The 21308-nt window shown below is 41.4% G+C and overlaps 2 protein-coding genes across 5 annotated transcripts in view; both read left to right on the forward strand.

Moving 5' to 3' along the window:
* The window catches only part of snx29 (sorting nexin 29), a 356821-nt gene that overhangs the window by 94353 nt on the left and 241160 nt on the right, over nucleotides 1-21308 (forward strand). The gene's annotated exons all lie outside the window — the stretch shown is intronic.
* mrtfab (myocardin related transcription factor Ab) overlaps nucleotides 1593-21308 on the forward strand; it is a 41252-nt gene continuing 21536 nt past the window's right edge. Inside the window, exons 1-3 of one of the 3 annotated variants that reach the window (XM_046069741.1) lie at nucleotides 1593-1666; nucleotides 2080-2141; nucleotides 6287-6472. In XM_046069741.1, coding sequence (XP_045925697.1) covers nucleotides 6349-6472 — 124 coding nt within the window. In that variant the 5' untranslated portion in view covers nucleotides 1593-1666; nucleotides 2080-2141; nucleotides 6287-6348. Of the gene's footprint in view, nucleotides 1667-2079; nucleotides 2142-6286; nucleotides 6473-20535; nucleotides 21203-21308 lie in introns of those variants that run through there. The other 2 variants (XM_046069740.1, XM_046069742.1) reach the window with 2 other exon arrangements.

Raw genomic sequence — 21308 nt, forward strand, 5'->3', positions numbered from 1 at the left:
TTCTCCAGTGCTTTCAACACCATTTGGACAACCCTACTGGGTGAGAAGCTGGCAGCTATGGAAAAACACTGCTATCACATTGCTATCCTGTGGTATGCTGAGGGCAGTAGGTTCAGGGGAGGAGATGCTAATAGACAATAAACTAATCCAAAATGCCAGTGACATTGTGGGTGGGTGGAGCTGGAGATGTGGTATCAGAGAGGAGAATGCTGTCCAAGCTACATGTCATCTTCATACAGTCTAGGGTCATCTTGGACATTGGCTCCCACCCATTCCATGCATGCTGGTCAAACAGGAATATTTCTGATTCTCATTTTAACTAACTATGTAGCATAATTCTTCCTAATACTTTTATGTTGTTGGTTTATACCAAGTGGGAGAAGGCAAACTACAACAAATGATGCACAGGTCCACCAATATTTCTACATGCAAAATTGTGTTTTACACAAAAATAAGTTGGCCTATAGATGTAATGTAGTATCAAGTGTATAAGAGTGTATTCAAACAAGACAAACTTTTAATATAGTTTTCCTTTTTTGCATCTACCACAGAGTTTATGTTTTTATTCAATATATATTTTAATCGCCTCCACATTTAGTCAATAAAAATACAGTAAGTCAATACTTAGCATGAAACAGTAAATAATACACTAACAGAAGATCAGTGGGATGGGATGGAGCAATGGATAAGACACCTGCATTTGCTGTGAGAGACCTGGGTTCAATCCCCCACTGTAACCCGTTCTCCAGAGGTGTGCAACCTCTGACATGTATAGCAATTGTAAGTCCCCTTGGATAAAAGCGTCAGCTAAATGTAAGATCGACATATTATAACATTCAACTGTAAGGATGATGGTGCATTAAAATCGTTACCTGGTTATGTCATTAAAGTAATTAGACATATTAACAAACACGTTTAATCGATTTAGAAATCTGTATAAACAATCACTATTTGCTGCTTCTATTGGCTGTTTGGAAAGATGATAAGTAAGGCAAGACCTACAGTCTATGGGAAAGACCATGATCTGCGTGCACTCAGTGATAAACAAACCTGTAGCTCTGGCCTGCTGAACTACATGTAGTTGGACACTAGATGGAGACAGAGACGGTGCAGGGGAATGTATGGAGTATAACGTGCTTTATGGAATGTATTTTTTCCTTTTCTTTAAGTTATATATACATATTATATTAGAGAGTATATATAGTGTTATGGCTGATATATGTGGACATGCCTCCGCTGTACTATCTCCTGTTACAGAGGGAAAACATTAGTAGTAAACTGGTGGAAAAGGTGTTGTGAAGGAAGTGGGTCTTTGCGTCCCACGCAGAGGAGGGTTTTCCGGTTAAAGTTTCCTTTGTGATTCGGAAGTGGCGATGTGATGCCAAAGCCGTTTATCCTTAAAGAAACAACATACAAGTGACGACCATGAAACGTAAGCGTAAATATATATACATGAAATAGATAGCGTCACGGCATTAGCTAGTTTCCCTATCAAAGAAGACCGCAACGTGACAGTGACGAAGTACGCTCGACAGCTAGCTAGCGGTTTGGGGTAATGGCTGGCAGACATGGCTTGCTAACGGTAGCTTGCTAACTTAGGGTGTCTGGCTGTCTGCAGTCAACAGGGATGGCGAAATGTTTCATATGTAGCCGGCATCAGCAATAAGTACGGCATTATATTCTATTGGTAACCCTTAGTGTGCATGATGTCGTTTGTGTGCGATTATACATAGTAGCTTCACTTAAACTTGCGTTTAAACTGTTATGGTGAACTATCCACCTAGACGTGCTAACAATAGCTTAGCATGTCTGTGTTTTGGACAGTGACAGCTGTAGGCTGCTGCCCCATGACTTCTGTGGAAAGGCCTCCTGCAACATGGATTCGTCTAGCTCAAATTGTCAGTTGTCATTATTCTTTTTTAACCTCTTTTACTCCACAGTGGCCTTTTTTGCACATGTCCTGGTAACACAATCCGTAGAGTCATGGACCAGAATAGAGACATGGGTTTGGCAGGAAAAGAGATAAGATAACTAGAGATTCTCTGCTAAAGCTTTGCTGTTTGTATTTTCTTCATTTAGAGACGTTCAAAGCTTTGCCCTGCTGAAATGGGAAAACGCCCCTTCAAGATTTACTGAAACAGGTAAGCAACACGCCTGTTTTCCTTCCAGCCTACTTTATTACCAGGCCAAGTGGGAACCACATCCTTTACCTTGCTCCTTCTGGTAACTGGAAAGGTGTTGTAATTCTTGGTATTGGTTTTCCTGCCTCTGATTATGGAAAAGAAAAAGTGTCAGGATGTATGTGCCTGTGCTATTGTGATACATATCTGAAAGGCTGGTGTGGGCGTGTAGAGAGGAATGCTTTAGTGCTGTCTCTCTTCAGTGCATTGCACCAGAGCAGTACATGCTGCATGTTTGAACAGCAGCCCTCTGTTGGGAAAGTAAGGATGAAGCAACTGATGCTGCAGCAAGCTTCTCTGTAAACACCATATATTTGAAATGGCCGGTTCCAGGTGACTGTAAAGTCCCGGGCCCTGTTAAGACAGATTACTGAGGCATCACTGTATACACGGCAGAGATAGAAAGTCACACATACTTTTCTGGTGTCTTGTTGACAGGAGGTGCGCATCTCAAAGTGATGTGAGATCACACACTTTGTGTTGAAGCCACAAAAATATGATGTGGCAGTCACATCACGGTAGCTTGCACCGTTATAAAGCATACAGCGTCTCCTTCTGTAGATGCTAGTTATGCATTATCCAGTGTTATGTGCCGTCTAATTTCTCCCCAGAGATCTTTTGCCATACTGCATCAGTCTGACCCCTAACTTGTGATTAAACGCTGCATTTTAGCATCAATCTGTCACATTGTCATGTTATTTCCTTCCCTTTCTAAACCAGTTTCCCAGTTTGTTTTTCTCTGTCTGAGTAGAAAGGCTTGTGACTCCCTTAGCTAGATTGTTTTGGGTGTTAACATCTATAACGTGATTTCACGGTTGTAATATGATGTGGCTAAAATGTGCCTGCAAAACTCATGTCTGTATGTTTTTGCTGCTGAATTGGAGCTTTTCTCTTGTAAGTAATATTATTCAGGGAAAAGTTCTCGTATCACTGCTTGTGAGTAGATAACATTTTACACTTGAAAACTTTGACTTTTTTGTTAAAAAATATAGCTTTCAACAAAAAAAACATGTTCCTTAAAGTAAGGTATCACAAAATATTGTTTTTGCATCGACACCAAAACTCAGATATCACATTTGCACAAGTAGGCTATAATATAAAGTTCACACTCCCTAAAGGCTAGAAAACATTGAGAAATCTAACTTCTGTATTTTGTTTTTAAGTCCAGTTTTAAGAATGCAAATTTAGGAAGTATATAAAAGAAGCCCATTACATGTATTCTATTAAATCTACTTCTTATATCTCTGTTTAATTTTTTTTAAAGCATTGTATGTTATTCAAACAAATAATGCAAAGCATCTTAAAAGTCTGACATGATAAAACTCACAGACATCATGAGGCCGGCGACATCAAGCCCACATTTAGTGTATCATGGTTAGTGTGCTGCTATTCAGACATGTGTGCGCTGGCATTTGATTGTGAGAGAGAAGAGTGACATCTCAGACAACACTGCCTCATTGTTTTCAGGCCCGCTGTGCAGCAACGACAGAATCCCCATCAGAACCCCACGGTTAGAAAACACATATTTGCAGCGAGGGCAAGACAGAGATCAACACACCACACAGCAGCAGGCATGCATTTGTCAACAACCATTAGTGATGCGCACCCAAGTCACTGTTTAGTCCAGAGGAGTGTTTAATGAGAACCAGTTACACCAGACTTACTCCAGTAAATCAGGAAAATCTGTTATGTAAAGTAGGATTAAATACATTTGACCTGGGTTACAGTGGATATATCCCTCCAGACTAGTCTAACCTTAGACAGGTTTGTGTTTATGTTCAGCATAACCAGTTTGTATAGGTACCTGCCAGTCTGAAACACAACGTTCCTCAGCAGCAGTCACTTATTACTGCTGTACCTGATCGTTTGTCTGTGCTTAACTACTACACATGTCAACATTTTTACATAATTTGTATCATTTTAATGTTTAATGTAAGTAGGGCTGGGCTATATTTCAATATTTAATCACATTTCTCAACAGATATTTTGGTATTTTAAAACCTGGCCCCTATTTTCACATATTTCCTCCTTTCCATGATCTTGTCAGACTCCTGGTATAACAGTCAGAGCCTGTCGCTGAGGAAAAATAAGCACTTTTTGATTGGCGTAATTTCCCCGAAGGAATACGTTTAAGCCATCTGCTGCATGGATTCCAAAACCTTTTGTACCTACTAGTCCTTTCAACAACAAAATATGTGAAAATAGGTTTAAAAATACTGAAATTATTAAAATGTTATTGTTCAGCAATTTCCTTTACTCCAAATTAATAAGGCCTTCCTCACAGAAGAAAGTTTGACATGTCACAGTAGGAAAAGCACAGTTGTAAATAAAATAATTAATAATGGCTGAATTCCATTTAGCTGCTTTGGGTTCAGGGTCCTTGTATTGTGCATGTTGAATAGAACAGACCCCTCGTTAATATTAGTAACACCTGTGGTTTTCGAGTTTCAACAAGTCAAAATGTCTGCTGTGAATGGTCCTTTTCTAAACGATGTTAGATCAGTACATTAATTTAAGATACAGAGTAAAATTCAACTTATTTATATTGGACATGAGCCCATAATGACCTGATTACAAGGAGAGGGCTGCAGCAAGCTCACTGTCTGTACTCACTAGTGGTCTATAATGTGCTGCCAAAGGTTCTCTATGGCTTTGTTTGTGTCAGTCTTCATATACATTTAAAATGTGTTGCTGTATGACCGTCAAAATCAAAAATGTCTCTTTAAGTCTCCGTCTTGAGGCTTGAGTTAGTCTAAATTGCGTGAATGGAGCTGTTGAACTCACTCAAGTCAGGCTTTTCACAGCAACACCTAATCACTAAATCCACATCTGAGAAGTTTTGAGGTGAGAAATCAACTGTGTAGATTTAGAATATTGACAGTTTTGTGTGGCAGCGGGGGAAGCCGCACATCTTTTTACAGCTGTCTGTATGAAAGAATTCCAGCTTCGAGGATAAGTTGATAGATGGGTTAAATGTATGTAAATCACTATGAGATTGTTGAGAAGTAAAAGATAAAAAATATCCACAAATAGAGTCCTGTCATTCTAAAGCAGAAGCCACAGCAACAGTTGTAAATGCTCAAACATGCAAATCCCTCTCTGATGACAGATTTAATCACCTAGCCTACAGCCCTGTATTCTTCCTCTTTCCCCAGCTGTTTGTGTGTGAGGGAGACAGAAAAAGGCAGTCAGACGAAAGTAGATACACTCAGTTTCCGGGACTAGCCATTTGGCTTGTTGTAACCTGTAAAAGTGCCCCGGGTACTTTATCTTTATTCCATCCATGGCTTTGAGTGCTCAACTCTGATCGCCCAGTAAAAATAATCAGATTTAGTACATTTCCAAATAAAAAATACATAACAATTTAATGGAATTTTTTTTAAATTATGACTTTTTGGCTTCTAACAATTATAAAAACAAGATAATCGATATAAAACAATTATTGTGCCATTTTGTCTTGTGTTATAAATCACCCATCATGGGACGGGTTAAATGCAGAAGCACAGTGCATGTACCTCCAGAAAGTACAAAATGACTTAGGGTGGTGGTGCAGTCCAAGGTGACAGTAGAAGCTTATTTTCCTAGTTCCATCCATGCATTTCTGAGATGTATGTGAACTGGCAAATGGTTAGAAAGATACTACACAATGAAAATACCATAGGATGTCTATAAATGTTGTTGACTGCGATGCTGTGATAACTTTGATGTTTGCCGTTTTGCATCAAAGACGAGCGACATTAGCCAGCAAGCGTATGTGCTCAATAGCTAGAGCATAAGCTGCTTACCTGGCAGATAATAAAATGCCAACTCTGCATTAACACTGAAGTTTTTCTAAGTCTAAATTCTCAGAGCCCTTTAAATGGTGCACTGATGTTCTAAATTAGATATCGAGATCATAAACCAATCCACAGCACGTGGTGGATTTCATACTTAACAGTGATTTGTGATATCGGGCTGTATAAATGTTTTTGCAGAGAATCAGTGAAACATGACTGATGGCACCTTTAGATTAAGAATTTAAGTTTATTCTTTGTAGCTGTTGTCTTAACATCACATGGAGCCTTTTGATGAGTCACTAAACTTTTGATGTCCTATTTTTACTACAGGTCTCTCCATCACCCTGGCAACGCTACACCCACAGAAAGGGGAGGAGCCAAGTCCTGGCAGCATGGAAGTCGCCGGGACGCCAGGCTTGGTCTCGAGCCCTCAGAGCGAGGCAGTGACCAGTGAGCTTCAGGACCTGTCCCTTCAACCTGCTCCCAACCCGCTGCCTCTACAGGAGAGAAAGAATGGTGAGGCTGTGTTGCATGCACACTTTTTGTTCATTCAGTCGCCACATTTAATCCCACATTTTGAGTATTTGGTTTTGGATGGGTTCGTCAGAGAAACCGTCGTGCAGTCATTGCAAGTATAATGTTAGAGCTACTGTTGACCACAAGTGTTGGTATGAAGGGGCAAATTATTACTGGCCTGGTAGCTTCCCTGTATAAACTGCTGTACAATGTTTTGGCTTTCCACATAATCCCTTATCATTTTTTTTTGATGCAGAGCTATTTTTAACTTGAACACTGCTTTAGGCAGACAAATATGAAAACTGTATTTACATACCGAAATGGGCAAGTAGTGTACTGTAATGTTTTCAGGTTGTTTTTCCTTCTTTTTTGCTCGGTCAAATTATATTGTGCATTACAGTTAGCAAAGACCACTTTGCTTCTCAGCCTGTCAAACCTAAATTCTTGCAAAAGTGATAGTCTGTCCCTACACACTGTCCCACACAATATAACTCACCTGCAGCTCTCCACTACAGCAATCATGTTTATAGTTTCTGATCAAAGGCTTTATAATCAGGTTTTGTTTTGTAGACATATGGGGTACATTGTGTAAATGTTGTGCATGTTGCCCTTTTGACCTACTACTTGACTCATGGCTTTCACCACAAGTTTAAAATTATTTTGTAAAGCAGACTTACCAGAACACAGACAAAATACATTTTTCCACTTGTGTCCTCTTGCAGCTCCAAACTGTTTACTGGCGATAGGGACAGAGCTGCTGGGTGAATATAGTGGAAACCCATCGCTTTGCAGACCAACACCCTTGCTGAATATTTTGCGGTAGCGATACTCATCCTTCACAGAGGTGGCCAGTAGCCTCTAAGCTAAAAAAGTGTGTACCGAGAACCTGTTACATAAGTGAGGCTGAGTAGGATTGGGGGAAAAAACACTTAACTGAGAGGCAGAAGTTAAATGTCTTGTGTGTCTTTACATCTTGCTCGTTTGTCTTCACAGACAAAGCTTACCTCACCGCAGAGGGTGTTAAAGAGAGAGAGTCATTGTTCATGTGCTGAGGTGAAACTGTGTACTCGTGTGTGTGTGGGGGGGGGGGGCGTTGCGGTGAGCAGGGAAGTCTCCAGAAAGAAGGGAGTGAAGAAGCTGCTGTGCTTAATTGGCTTTATCCTCTGCGCTGACCTCTTGTTACAGTAGATTAGACCGTACTGCACGTTTGCTGTGTAAGACTATAAGGCCTTTTTTGTGTCTGGAGTTAGCTTAGAGCTTAAAGAACTTGGCTTTCTGTGCAGAGTGACATGCAGGAGATTCCTTTAGTTTGAAGCAGCATGGAAAAGTTGACTTGCATTTATGTATTTGGTTTGTTTAGGTTCACACAGCCAAATTACGTATAAATGAAGCTCACAAGCAGTCAAATGTAGCTTGTTTATTGGACAGTCTAGGTAAGTCTGGTTAATGTGTTGCCTTTGGTGACAGGGCTTTAAATAAATGTGATTCAAGTCTTTGGAAGTTGAGCAGCCTATGTCTGCTATCAAGAAGATGTACAACATCTGTCTCCTTAAACACATAAAGCCTGTGTTGAGGTTGTTTTCTGTCAGCAGTTCCGATGATGTCATCACATCTAAAATAAACAACCCACCACAACTGGGTTGATAAAAGACCAAGACAAGCATTTTCAGTTGACTAGGTGCAGCTATGTAGTGCCATGTGAGCTCAAATAGCATCTCACTGCACCAGGTTCTTCTAAACATATGTAGTGACAATGTACCCTCAGTTTTAAGCCAAAACTAAGCCTAATAATTGCACACATGAAAGTTGGTATACTTGCATGTGCTACTTAATGTCTTCAATAACACAAAACTTCCAAATGTTTCCATTAAGTTAATTTGTTACATAAGAAGAGATATCTGAGCATTGGTCAGACCTGGCTTAGTCTAAGTGTTACTTAAACACATACATGCAGCTTGCATTATCAGAGGAGTCAACCACATTGTTCTCAGCTGGGCGTTGGCCACCCGGTTTTGTTGAGAAACAGTTGCTTGACCTGTTGATTTGTCAGGAGAGGAAGGTTGGGCAAGGTTGGGCCAATAAATGATTTACCATCTTTAGGGGGGGTCCAACGGTGGCAGAGAATAATGAACAATAACACATACAATAAAACCAATGGTAGAAAAAGAAGTTGAGGCACAGTACAGCTAGCTTTAACAATACATTGCCAATAGAAATAATAAAAACTAGAAACTGTATTTTAAACAATGTTTACATCATTTCAGAAATGTTTAGCACAAGTGATAAGCAGTCACAGGACCATGTTTACCTCACAGAAACACACAAAGACACACACGCTCACACCGCCTCGGGCCACCACTCCCAAATTTAAACAACCCTTGCTCTTGTTGGCCCATTTCTTACACACTCAATTCTACTAGCCAGAAGCAGACATGTTGCTGCAGGCACTACTGCAGCTAATCTAACATGAAGATGCTTTCAGAGCACTGGGGAGACACATCGCATGTGATTGCATGTGCCTTTTCTATATGCATACATTTGTTGGCAGTGAAACAGAATGGAATGCCCACATAATAATGCTTATCAGAGATGTATCTCTCACACCAGGTTATGCAACATGTTTATTGCACAAGGTTCCTTCCTCAGTCATGGGCAAGCGCTGGGAGATTTATTGTTAAACACACACACACGTATTTATATATAGAGAGAAGTGACATGTTTTTCAGGATGAGGATCAGAGACAGATGTCCATATGCACTGTTGTGCGTGAGTGTGTGGATGTTTGTATATATGTGAGAGTCGGCTTTGATTTGAGGCATGATGGCTGAAACAACAAAGAATGACCTTAAAAGCAATTTACATTTCCTGTCTTCCCTGTCACACTTGCCTCTGAATTGTTCCCCAGCAAACAAAAGCATTGGCGCTATGATAATGTGACTAGCTCCTCCACCTCAGAACGTTGAGGTGGAGGAGCTAGTTTGAGTGTCAGAGTGTGGGCTGCAACAACAGCAGAAGAAGAAGGAGGAAAGGGAAGAAGAGAGGAGGGGGAGGTCATGTCTGAAATGGCAGTATTGCATAACTCCTCAGACAGGGAACAGAAGGAAAGCGAGGGAAAATGGAAAGCTAGAAAGGAGGGGGAGTGTTACTGGTACTTGAGGAGGTGAAGCTTGGCACCAGCTTGTTTTTGTTCTTTTTCAATTTTTACTTCTAAATTGGCTGAGAAAGTGCAGAGGAGTGACCAAAAGTTTTACAAGTACATGGGAGCAGGAGTGAAACAGAGGTGTAGCCACAGCTGTGTGGACCTTGCTGTTTTCCAAGGAGCAATAAGGGACAGACACAGACCAACACACGCCCTCTCTGTCGGGGCATGCACTCACTTGTAGACAGAGATTCAAAAGAAAGGGAATGTGAGGTGCACTGCTACCTGTGGAGTACCAGCTGCAAGTGTTTAACGTGGCTTTTCTGTTGCTGGACCTCCTCAGCCTTCTACCGCTGTTGTTTTTTCCTACACTGTCTTTGTGCTTGTGTCGGGAGTATGAATCGTTAAAACTTGCCGGGAGGGTGAAGCTTCCCTTGAGCCTGTTGCAGAGGGATATGACTATCCAGTCAGGTAAAGTCCATTTGTGTACACTGTCTTCTGCTTTCATGTCTTTGTGTGTCTTTAAAAAGTGGTGACAGTGATTGAAAGTTACCTGTAAAGTCTACCTGAAGGCAAACTTTGCTGAATACAGGTGTGGTGTGAGCCGTTGCATGTTTCAGTAAATGTTAGGTATAGCCTGTAGACACTGTAGTCTCAAGTGTTGGTGTACTTATTTGCGTGGGAATGGTCGCTCTGCAGCAAAAATGTACTGACTAACTTTAAACATTATTTTGGTTGGACACATATATTTGTCACATGCAATCATATAAAGTACAATCCCTTGTAGTTTTATTGGAAGCTTGCATAATGAGGTGGTACTGTAGATTTTAACTGCAGCTACAAAGGGAAAAATCTATTAAAAGAGGAAATCAGTTAACTGAATCAGTTAATGATGTGATGTGGAGCCTGTACACTGCAAAAACAGTTCTTTCGTAAGTCTGAATAAGTGGCACGTTGACCATACAGCAGGTAAATGTAGTTTTCAGGGTCCCCAGAACAAAGGGGATCAGGCGGGCCACTCTTCTGTGAAGAATTGGCCAAGTGAGGGTGTTGAGCCGGTGGAAAGGTGTGGTTGGTGAATTGGTCTCTTCTCAGCATTTGACAGCCCCCCCTTCATTCAATGCAGCTGTCAACTGTCCAGCCAAGGCACCGCTGCTCCCTGTGGACTGACTGCAGGCCAGGGTCCAGACAGGGCTGCAGAGTTGGAGGTTGTGCTGCGTTCCAGACAACTCGGAACTCGAACATTTCCGACGGCCTGCTACATAAAGTACAATCAAACGCCACCTACTTGTGAAATTGGGGCAAATCCATCTATCCCAACTTCATGAAGAAGCAGTTGTCTGATGTCACACAACAATTGCAACAGCCATGGAAGTACACATTGCAAATGGTAAACCATCAACTAAAAGGCAATGTAAAGTATATTTGCCCTTATTTAATTAAAATAGTATATTCTGTCATATAGTAAAATCTGTTCTGCATGTAAATTGATGTTAAAATATGTTGCCAGTGTTTCGGTAGCTGGTTATGGTAAACCATCTCTGAAAGTCATCTTCTCTGCACAAATGTTATTCAGGAAATGTTTTTAAAAAATGTGAGAACATAAGGAAATACACAACACTTACTAACTTTTGCAGATTACCCATTGATGTAGCAAGACGAAAATGTACTTAACAAGTAATGTATGTTCATGTCACATTTGGCACGCACCTGGAATTCTTGGAGGTCGGAAGTTGGACATTTAAACTCAAGAGTAGGTAAGAGGCGCACAGAATGATCCGCTCATTTCAGTCAGAACAGATTGTTCCAGATGGACTGTGGCTACTGCTGCCGAGACTAAAAAGTGTAAAATAAATGGAAAATGCAATGAGGCAGTGTTTTATGTGTGCCAGCACTGTCCTCCAAAAAGCTTGAACTCTGATTTTTAATCATGTGCCACTGTGACTTGAGAGTCTGCAGGTTTTTGTTCCAACCAAACACTACGGCAGCTGATTCCATTGATTACTGCACCTACAACTAGTGAGGGGCGCTAATCAAACAAATCAGCTGCCATAGTGTGTGGCTTACATTGAAAACCTGCAGACTTTGTGTTGCAGAAACATGGAAAAGTTCAAATGAACTTGTTCAAACAACACGTATCATAATCTGACTTCACAGACTTTTGGTCTTTAAACAAGATACCAGTTAGGACCATCAGCTAGGTTGTCACCCGGAGCTCAGGTTTAGCAAGAATGACGTGGCATGACTGGATACCTTTTAGAAAGTGGTCAAGAAAAGAACAGAGCCTGGGACTATGTGGCTAAATGTTGGGTGAGGAGCCGATAGACTCAAACTAAACTTCCATCAGTGATGTTTGGGATTTGGTTGCCTACATCATTCTTGTAAACATAAGAAGATAAGCATCACATCCCTTTTCGTCCCCACCCTAGCATAATGACAATAGATTGGCTGTAGCTTAGACTGCAATGGTGTGTGTGTGTGTGTGTGTGTGTTGGTGGTGTGGTGCTTGACGGGCGCCAGAAATGATCAGTTTGCCATAAAAAATTAAACATGCTAATGTAATCTGAACCCACACAGACGGATGCTTTGCTGTTGGGCAATATATAAGATACAATAGCAAGATATGTAGCCTAACATGGTGTAGCTTAGCCAAGCAGTGATTCAGGGAGGCTGATGGTACTATTATGTAACACACTGGGAGGCTGCCAGCAGCAGAGGCCCCACAGCACTCTTGTCAGGCTGAGAGTAGGAGGAGAGAGGAGAGGAACCAATGAGCTAGAGAGACTGAGAGATAGCAAGAAAGAGGAGGAATAAGCATGGATAGAAAGGAAGAGAATTTAGAAAAGTAAAGTTACAGTACCATAAAAAAGTAGTGGACAGAAGGAAGGAAGGGGGAGTGAGGGAGAGTTAGGTTGCAATCCAAACACACGGCTGCAGTAAACACAATCCAGCTGCATGTCTCCTTCCCTATGTGCCAGTGACTCTGTCATGACATTAGATAATCTCCATATTCCCAGGAAAATCATAAACAAAAAAAATGTCCCATCAAAATTAATAAACCGATCCCGGGTGGTAAAATGAAATGCAAACAATTGGGGCACAACATATAAATGACAACCAAATTAACATAAGATGAACATAAAATGATTTTGTTTTGTGTTTTTCACCCATAGTAACCGAGTTTGAGTGCATACATTTGCTTGAAACAAATTGGAACTTTTGTGGTGGGGCATATTTGAACTACAGCACAAATTTCAGCCTTCCAGTAACGAAACAGGCCGATTCGAAACAACATGAGACCAAATGTTGTAGTTTTTGGTGACTGTCAACAGCTTTCAGTCTAATAAACATACAGGCAGAAACATATTTCTGCAACTGATGCAAGGTTTGTGAGAGGCCAAAATCTTAAACGTGTCGAGCACACACCCACAGACATACGAATGACTCACCAGCACACACATACACAGACACACAAACACACTTCGCAACTCATGTCAGTGGGGACCTGGACATGCAGTTACAGGCTTTGGTAGGCTTCCATTTTCCCACTGTGTCCAAACAGCACGGTATTTCAACAAGCACTAACACACTCGCATCTTTGATTTGTGATCCAATAAATTCCTGTTAGATAATGAGAAGTGTGAGAGTGTGGCCAAACAGCCTCACTCAGATCTGTAGCCTAAAGCTAAAGAAAAGCACTTCATCAGCTTTGTAGGTACGCTCGTAGCAGCGAGAACATGGTGCCTTCACACACCCACAGTTACAAGCCCACTCATGTACCTCAGTGATCTTTCAAGACACACACACATACACACCTTTTAACATGCAGTACTTCAGGGCAGGCACAATCTTAAAACATGCAGTGAGGATCAGCTGAGCATGGATAGCGGACTTTTCCTCTACTCGTAGTTTTTACAGTACAAGGCAGATTTAATCATCATATTAAAACAGGGTTGTGAAATGTATTGCAGTTTGCGACTCCCTTCTGCTACATAGCAGACAATAAACAGTATATCAATCATAAAATGGTAAACTTCAAACTATATTGCATGGAGCAGTACTGAGGATGAATTTGAATTAGAGTTTAAAAGTTTAGGGGGGGAAAGCTGCTCTGCAGTCTGTTGGTACGACCGCAGATTCTTCTGTTATCTTTTCCCAGAAGGGAGCTGGTTGAACAGGCTGTGGCTGGGGTGGGTGCTGTCCTTTAGTATCCTCTGGGCTCTGCTTAACAACTGGCATGTTATTTATACTTTTCTTACTAGCGATGGTTTAAGTCACTGCATCTACCAGCAGGAGACCATGGTTGAATTTCAGCGCAACGTAACGAGTTGCCGTCAACTTGAGTAACGCTCTTTTCACCTGTATTTCGTGTACTCCGCTCCGTGTGTGTGTGTGTGCTAAGCCCATCCACAGTCAACCTACGGGAAGCATCGCACTGCTGTCATCCTCTTGTGTTTTAAGATGCAATTTAATGTTGTTAATGTTATTACTACTTCTTATTTCATGGGCTGAAAAATTAGGCATTTGAATACTGATTTGGACGTTGATTACCATGGCAGTGGCAGAAGCTTCGAAGTGGTCAGCCCTTTAAATCGTGGCCAAAGTTTCAAAAAATGAGGTTACAGTCACAGAACTACAATATAGGACTGGAAAAGCAGTATAATAGGTCTCCTTTAATGAAGTGTGATTTTGTAGCATACCTACTCTACTATTCTGCTTTTAAAACCAACTTCACCAAACATCATACACTTCAAAACCTCTACTTTTAAAATATGTGTTTCAGGGGTGTAGTCATGCACACACAGTTAAAAGTTCCTGCTGTGACAGGTACAAACCTGGTTGCTGCGCGAACGCTCAAACACACAAACAGAAGACATTTATGCTTTAGTTGTTTTAGTCTGTGCCTCGTCTCTAACTCGGCTTGCTGTGGTGTTTCTGAATAATACAACAGCCGTTAGCCTGTGACTCACCTTCTAACACCAAGTGTAGCACACGTTAGCTGATGAATGTAGTAGAAGTCACTGTGAGCTGACAGGACTCTTGTTCTGTCATTAGAATGACTCCGATGCCGAGTCATGTGCTGGAGAAAATTCTTGTCTTGGTGACAGCGTGAGGTGGAGGCAATGTGGGCTATAGCTTTTCAGTACATACTTTAATTGTGCTATATGTGAAACATATTTCATGATTAATTAATATTGTAGGATCCGACAAGGTCAGAAGAAAAAACAGTATAACATGAAGCATCTAATTTTGATAAACATCAGATCGACCTTAAAAGTAACTGAATAGATTTGGTAGTTTTGATGACAAAGTAGGTGTGAGACTGGAGCTGGCTCTCTCACACTGTTGATAGCGGTAGATAGCATCAACAGTGTCACCAGACTCCAGAGATTTCAGGGAAAACTCAGCGGGCTCGGCTCTTGTCTCATCAGTTTGTCACTCGCTTCCTCTGAGAACATGGCCACCAGTGTGTGTGCACACTGTCTCAGGAAACGAAATAGCACACCTGCACCTGGATTGAACACATGACAAAACAAGTCATCTTGGAAGCAGAGATAGAGAACACAGGTGTGTACAGTACGATTTTCTATGACACTGTCGCATGTGCACGTCATTTAGCGTCAGCGTCTCACTTAAAAAGAGATCAGATAGAAACCTGTGTCCCCATTAAAGGTCAGTGTCTAATAAAAACCCTGTCATTTTGGTCTCAAGCAAATTAGCAGCTTTTATTAGATGTTATACAGTAACAGAAAGAGGAGAGGAGGGGAAGGCAAGAAGAACCAGCCTATAAAATTCAAACAACCTAAAGGAAAACCTTAGCAAGAAGGCACACATACATTATCAAAAAGACTTCCTCATGTCCAGGCCAAAACACCCTCTCTGTCCCATTCTTCTGTAGTACTGATTTTGAAACCAGCCATGAAGGAGAAAAGAAAGCAGTGTTTCCTCTGTGAGCAGGGCAAGAGGTTACAAGGTCCGTTGCATTAAAAATGATTTTCAGATGTTCGAGTTATGTAACGGTCTGTTAGAAAGCCGTCATCACTGCACAGGGAGCACCTCTCCCTGGCTCTGGTACTCTGTTTTTCCTTCTTTCTCAGCCTCTATTTCTCAATGAAAATCTCATTTTGCTGAACACGACCTCACCTCCCCTCCATACCTTTAGTCCTTTCTGTGTTATAGTGAACTATCATGTTACGAGATGCTAACAGCTGACAGCTGGCCTATGCCTCCATGTGTCCTTCAACTGTTTGTTTTACTTTAAAGTGAAATTAAAATAAAGGTAACAAAAAAAGTTAGATGGTACATAAAATTTGTCAAATATTCATACTTAAGGTAACACAGTATGGCCCAGACATCAGTTCAACAAATACAAAAAATGTAAATGTCTTGTTTATCAACATGGGCTTGGATATTAGGTATCTTTGGGAAACATTAAACCTTGTTTTATTACAACTTTTATTTTCACCAAAGTGTAACGGCTGAGATATGTGAACAAAGCAACATCTCTGAAAATAGGTCCAATGAAGTGCGGAGCACGAGCAGCATATAGCTCCATAGAACTGAAAGAACTGTCTTTGAAAATAGGACCCGTTATAACAAACTATAGTTTTCCTTTAACAACAGTCTATATCTCTAGACCCTGGAGCTCTGAACTCTGACAAACTGATTACTCAGGGAAATGAAGTGCAGCATTAGGTCAGCTGGAGATTACATCTCCAGATCTCAGAATTGCTTTATCTGCAAACACCTGCAGAGTTGGCTTACAAGCTTCTGGTGGTGAGTTTCCCTCTTCCAGTACAAACATAGACAGTACAGTAAGTCATTAAGAGCCGGCTTGCTAAAGCACCATTTACTTTAGGGTTTTGTGCCAGATTCCACATCCTTTCCTTACGATTACACACATGGCTGCCATGCAGCTACTGGTCCCCTTAGTGTGAGCGCAGTGGTTTAGATATCATTAACTAAATTCCTCAGACTGTGTCTTTGCAGTTCAGAAATTTCAGTGCATCAAAACTAAGAAATCCTGGTCCTGATGTCAGTGTTGAGTCACTGCCAAATGCAAACAGTGCTGGTAAATTCCACAGCAGAGCGGGTGGGGGGGGGGACCAGGAAGTAAAGGGAAAAAACACCTTCTGTTTTCCCTGCTGGAATGTTAATGGCTGGTCTGACCTGTGGTAGACTGGCGCATGGCCTCGTTGGTTCCTCTGCAGGTCACATTTTGTTGAGTTCATGTGTTTGGTGCATTGTTGTTCCGTGTGTCTTGATGGTAAACTTGCTTGTGAATAGAAGGAAAAGACAAGTGACGAGTGATGCTGGGTATAGTGCCAATATGTTACCCAAGTTTCCGTACAGATAACAGAACAGTACCTTTCCTTATTTCTCAGCTTTTTCATTGAACAGAATATGCCAAAGTGCTCTATGCATCTGCGTTAAATGGAGATTTTTGCCTATAATCCAAAGTTAAAAGGTTCTGAATTTAGATTGGGAAATATCTTGTCAAACATATAAGTACATATACCGAGCTTACACCCAAGCATTTGATGTCAGTTTTGGATACTTGACACATTTTAATAACAAATGCTGACACATTTTGGTCAATACTGAGTTTTACTATTTATTTACTGCCAATATTATAGACTGCCAAGTGTGGCTAAATGTGTCCAGGATCAGTGGTAAGCTTTTCTTTGGCAGGCCATCAAAACAGCTGCTGCCTGGTAGGTGTATTAACACTGATCAGGTTTTAACCATTAGATACAAATTTATTGGCCAGTAATAATAAAGGACATAAATTGTTACCATACCAGTACCATTCTGTTGCAGCCTTGCAAAAACAGTAAGTAAAGAAGATACATTGATTGAGATCTCTCTTTAACCGGATAGAGGCATCAAAAAGCTGAGGTTTATTTGTTGTAAATTAAGGAGGATATGATGAGTTACGATGAATGCCATTAAGGAGGTGAGAAATAACCACAGACATTCACAGTGAATAGACAAGGAGGTGTGAGGGGCGTGTTTGTCCAACATAGATCGTGATCTTACATTTGTTGAGTTCCTGTGTGAACTATAGACTGAACTTTTGGGAGAAAAAGTTTCATATCTGAGAATTTCTCTCCTCCTCATGTGTACACCTGAATTAGGCTTGCCCAGTCTTGTGTGTTAGTGATGACTGGGGGAGGTTAGCGTAAACTTCTAATTGTTGTGGGAGGGTTAATGGAATGTGATGGGGTAATTGTTTTGGGCAGGGCATGTCTGAAGGACAATCGCTCTGTGCCAAGAGAGTCATGATGTTCCATAAGCAGGGTAGAAAAATAAAATAACATTTAGACTATAGTTCCTTTATTTACTGAACGTCAGCCATTTTATAAGATTAAAAAGCATAATTTGGAGGTCTTGTTGCATTTTTGCAGCTGTTGTTTATGTGTGGGGCTGATGTTTGAGATGCCATACAAGTATTGGTCTAACAGTCCTAAGCAACCCCCTCCATTTGTATTTGCCTGTTGCCTTTCTTAACAGGATTGTGCTTAAATAGACTTCCTAACAAAAAAAGACAATAACAATCAATCTCCATACCAAACATTAGCAGTTTTAGAGGCCATTTTACAAGAAAACAGCTTTTTATGCCCTCAGTGGTCCAGGTTATAATGACCACCTGGAAGCTGTGGGGGAGATGTCCATTCATTTACACATCCACAGGAAGTCTTGGAGACACTTATTTCAGCAAGACCTTCATGCAGTAATTATATCCTGTCTGCTTGCACAGAAAGCAGTGCTTTCTTTTTGTTTAATTCCCAGAACTGTCTTTCTGTGACAAATAAAGACTCCGATAAGGAGGTTCAAGGTCAAATAGCTTCACTGGAATGTTCCCGAAGCCAGAACTTTGAATAATTTCTCTTGTAATAGTTGTGACTAGAATACTGTACACAAACAACATGTAGAAGCATCATATAGTAGTTGTAGTAATAGAAGTAGTAGTTTACATTTTAAACGTTGGCACCCCTCCTGGGATTCAGGCCTGTCATAGTGCATAGTCTTTATGCTGTTTTAGCCATGCTAGCGGCATTTTAAGGTAAGATGCTAAACATGGTCAACGTTACTTCTGCTGAACATCAGCAGGTTAGCCTTATCTTTGTGACATTTAGCTCAAAGCATTGCTGTGCCTAGGTTCAGCCTCACAAAGCCGCATGGCTGTTGGCTCTGAAGGCATACTCATACTAGGCCTGGTTGCCTTGTACCAGGCACGGTATGGATCGCTTAGTGTGAGTACACCCTAAGTTACATCAATAGTTCTGAGACACTTACTGGTTCCTTAAGTGTTCCATAGCTACTAATTCAGGTGTAATCAAGTCATGAGAGGAACATAACTGTACCTCTCACACACAATGGCCACTAAGCCCTAAAACCATAAAAACTTCTGCAAACTTCTGCTTTACCCTATCAGTCATGGTAACAATGACATTTATCAAACAACACAGAATTTATACGTTGGTTTTAAGCTGTAAATTGTCGCGCTCTAATTGTGTTTATATTGCCATGGGAGTTGGGGCCCTATGTGCATCGTTATGGAGAAAATGCAGATTGAATCACAAAAGTGAAAATGTTAAAGCATTCAGGATTTTGAGGCATGAAAATTAAAATAAACAGGCATGTGTCTGTGATTTTTATTTTTTATTTTTTTAAGGAATGTTTAATGGTGTGTGTGTGTGTGTGTGTGTGTGTGTATTGCTGAGATTGGCTCAACCCCCACAGCAACATCCTAATCCCAGTGCGTGTTGTCATCTCTGTGTTTCCTAACCAGACTGTGAATCATAGCAGCAGGTGGACTTTAATCACACACTCAGAACAGACAGTTATTGTAGATACCAGCCGCCATTTGTTCAAGGTGTTGTCTGTGTTTTCAGGTGCACTGTGGTCGTGTGTGTGTCACCTGTATGAGGGGCGTACTCTACTGGTCAGCAATGTTGCAACGCAGTGTGCTGGGTTTTAATATTTGATATTTAGGCCTTTGTTTTATTAATAGTTCAACTCCTCTCTGAGCTGTATGTATAGTGAAATGAAAGGAATGTATCTCCCTTTTGTGTTGTTCCTCATAAATTATTGATTCACTCCAAGGAAATGGGGCTTAAAAGTTTGCATGTGTGTATTTGCAGGCCGTGATGTGTGTGCCTCAAAGTAACTTTATCCTGCGAGTGCACAGGTGATACCAAGCTGAATATAGCTCCCTTATGGCCAGCTGGCCTTGCTATTTAAAACAGAGGAGGGGAAGGGGGGGTGAGACCGGGGACGGCGTTTTGCATGAGCCAAAGACAGTTTGGTGGAGATTCCCAACAGGATTGGGATACATCAGATTTGATTATCCAGTCACACCACGTCCAATAAGTGTCACATTCCTTCTCAAAACATATTTCATAGAGTCCCTGTCTGAAGGAGATTCCTTTTGTCAAGGGCAGACTGTTCAAAAAACCATCTCAGAATTGCAGTGGTGATTGGCTATCAATCAGTCACTCTAAAAGTCAGGGTGTGTGTGTTATTCATCCCAGTATCCGATTTACCCAAGCATCTTTGACAAAGGTCGATTATGTTGGGTGAGGTCATCACTGAAAACAGTTACTGCTGCTTCCACTTGTCAAATAAAAACTGTTCATAGATTGACTGAGTCACTGTTTTTGAGCCTGTGCAGTCTAGAAAGTGTTCAAGAACAGATTGTCTCTTTCATGGCGCTGTGATTATTGTTCTGTATGCTGACAGGGAGAAGGTTTGCATGTGGCAACCCCCCCTTTAGCCTATAATAGTGAATGAATGGCAACAGCTGAGCAGGAGAACTTTATCGGCTATACTCCCTGCTTGTGTGTGGGTGTGTGTGTGAGAGAGATTCAGGAGGAGCTGCAACCAGAGCAGTCTTTTCGGGCACTGTCTCTGGCGAGCTCACTGCTGTCCTCCCTTTCTCCGCCACTGGCCTCTTTTCAGCTTTCTCCCCTCAGCACTCTTGTTTCTTTCCATCCGCTTCTCGCCCTGTGGATTTCTTTCCCCCCCGTCTCTCTGGGAAAACCTTCGCAGAGCGGAGCGGCGCTGTCGTGACTCGCCGGCTGCCACTGCAAGGGAAGGAGAGAACAGGAGGAAGAAGAGAAAGAGAGAGAGAAGCTGAGACAGACCAATCGATTACCCTGATAGAGGAGAGAGGCGCTGGGAGAGAAGAGGCGAGGCAGTAGCGGCATTTTTCCTTGCACGTTGTGGTTTATAAGAACATTTTCTTTGCGTGGGAGTCTTCTGAAGCATTTGATTCACGTCCTTTCTTTGGGAAGAGAGAGGACAGCAAATTGAAGGGACAGCTGGTGCAGTTCGAGGACCCTTCTTTCCTCCCCGCTTCAGCCACAACAGCCAATATTTGAGACTTGGGAGGAGGGCCGCTTTTAAATGAGAAGTTCAATGTTTACTAAGTAATTTATCTCCATTCTGAATGATAATGCTGGACACCAACCACTGCCTGTCCTTTGAACCCTCCCCCCCGGGCTCTCCTCCAGTGGGAGAAGACATGGAGAAGGCAGGACTGACACTGGATCATGACAGACATGTCTATCACAGCCTGAAAGAAGGTGAGCGATCTGGAGCCGGACATAATCAGTAGACAAGATATCTGATCTGATTTGTGTTTATGTGACTCAGTCTACAGCTTCACATCAGTACTTCATGACTTAATTT

The sequence above is a fragment of the Micropterus dolomieu genome, linkage group LG14 (assembly GCF_021292245.1).
Source record: "Micropterus dolomieu isolate WLL.071019.BEF.003 ecotype Adirondacks linkage group LG14, ASM2129224v1, whole genome shotgun sequence".
Classification (NCBI taxonomy): domain Eukaryota; kingdom Metazoa; phylum Chordata; class Actinopteri; order Centrarchiformes; family Centrarchidae; genus Micropterus; species Micropterus dolomieu.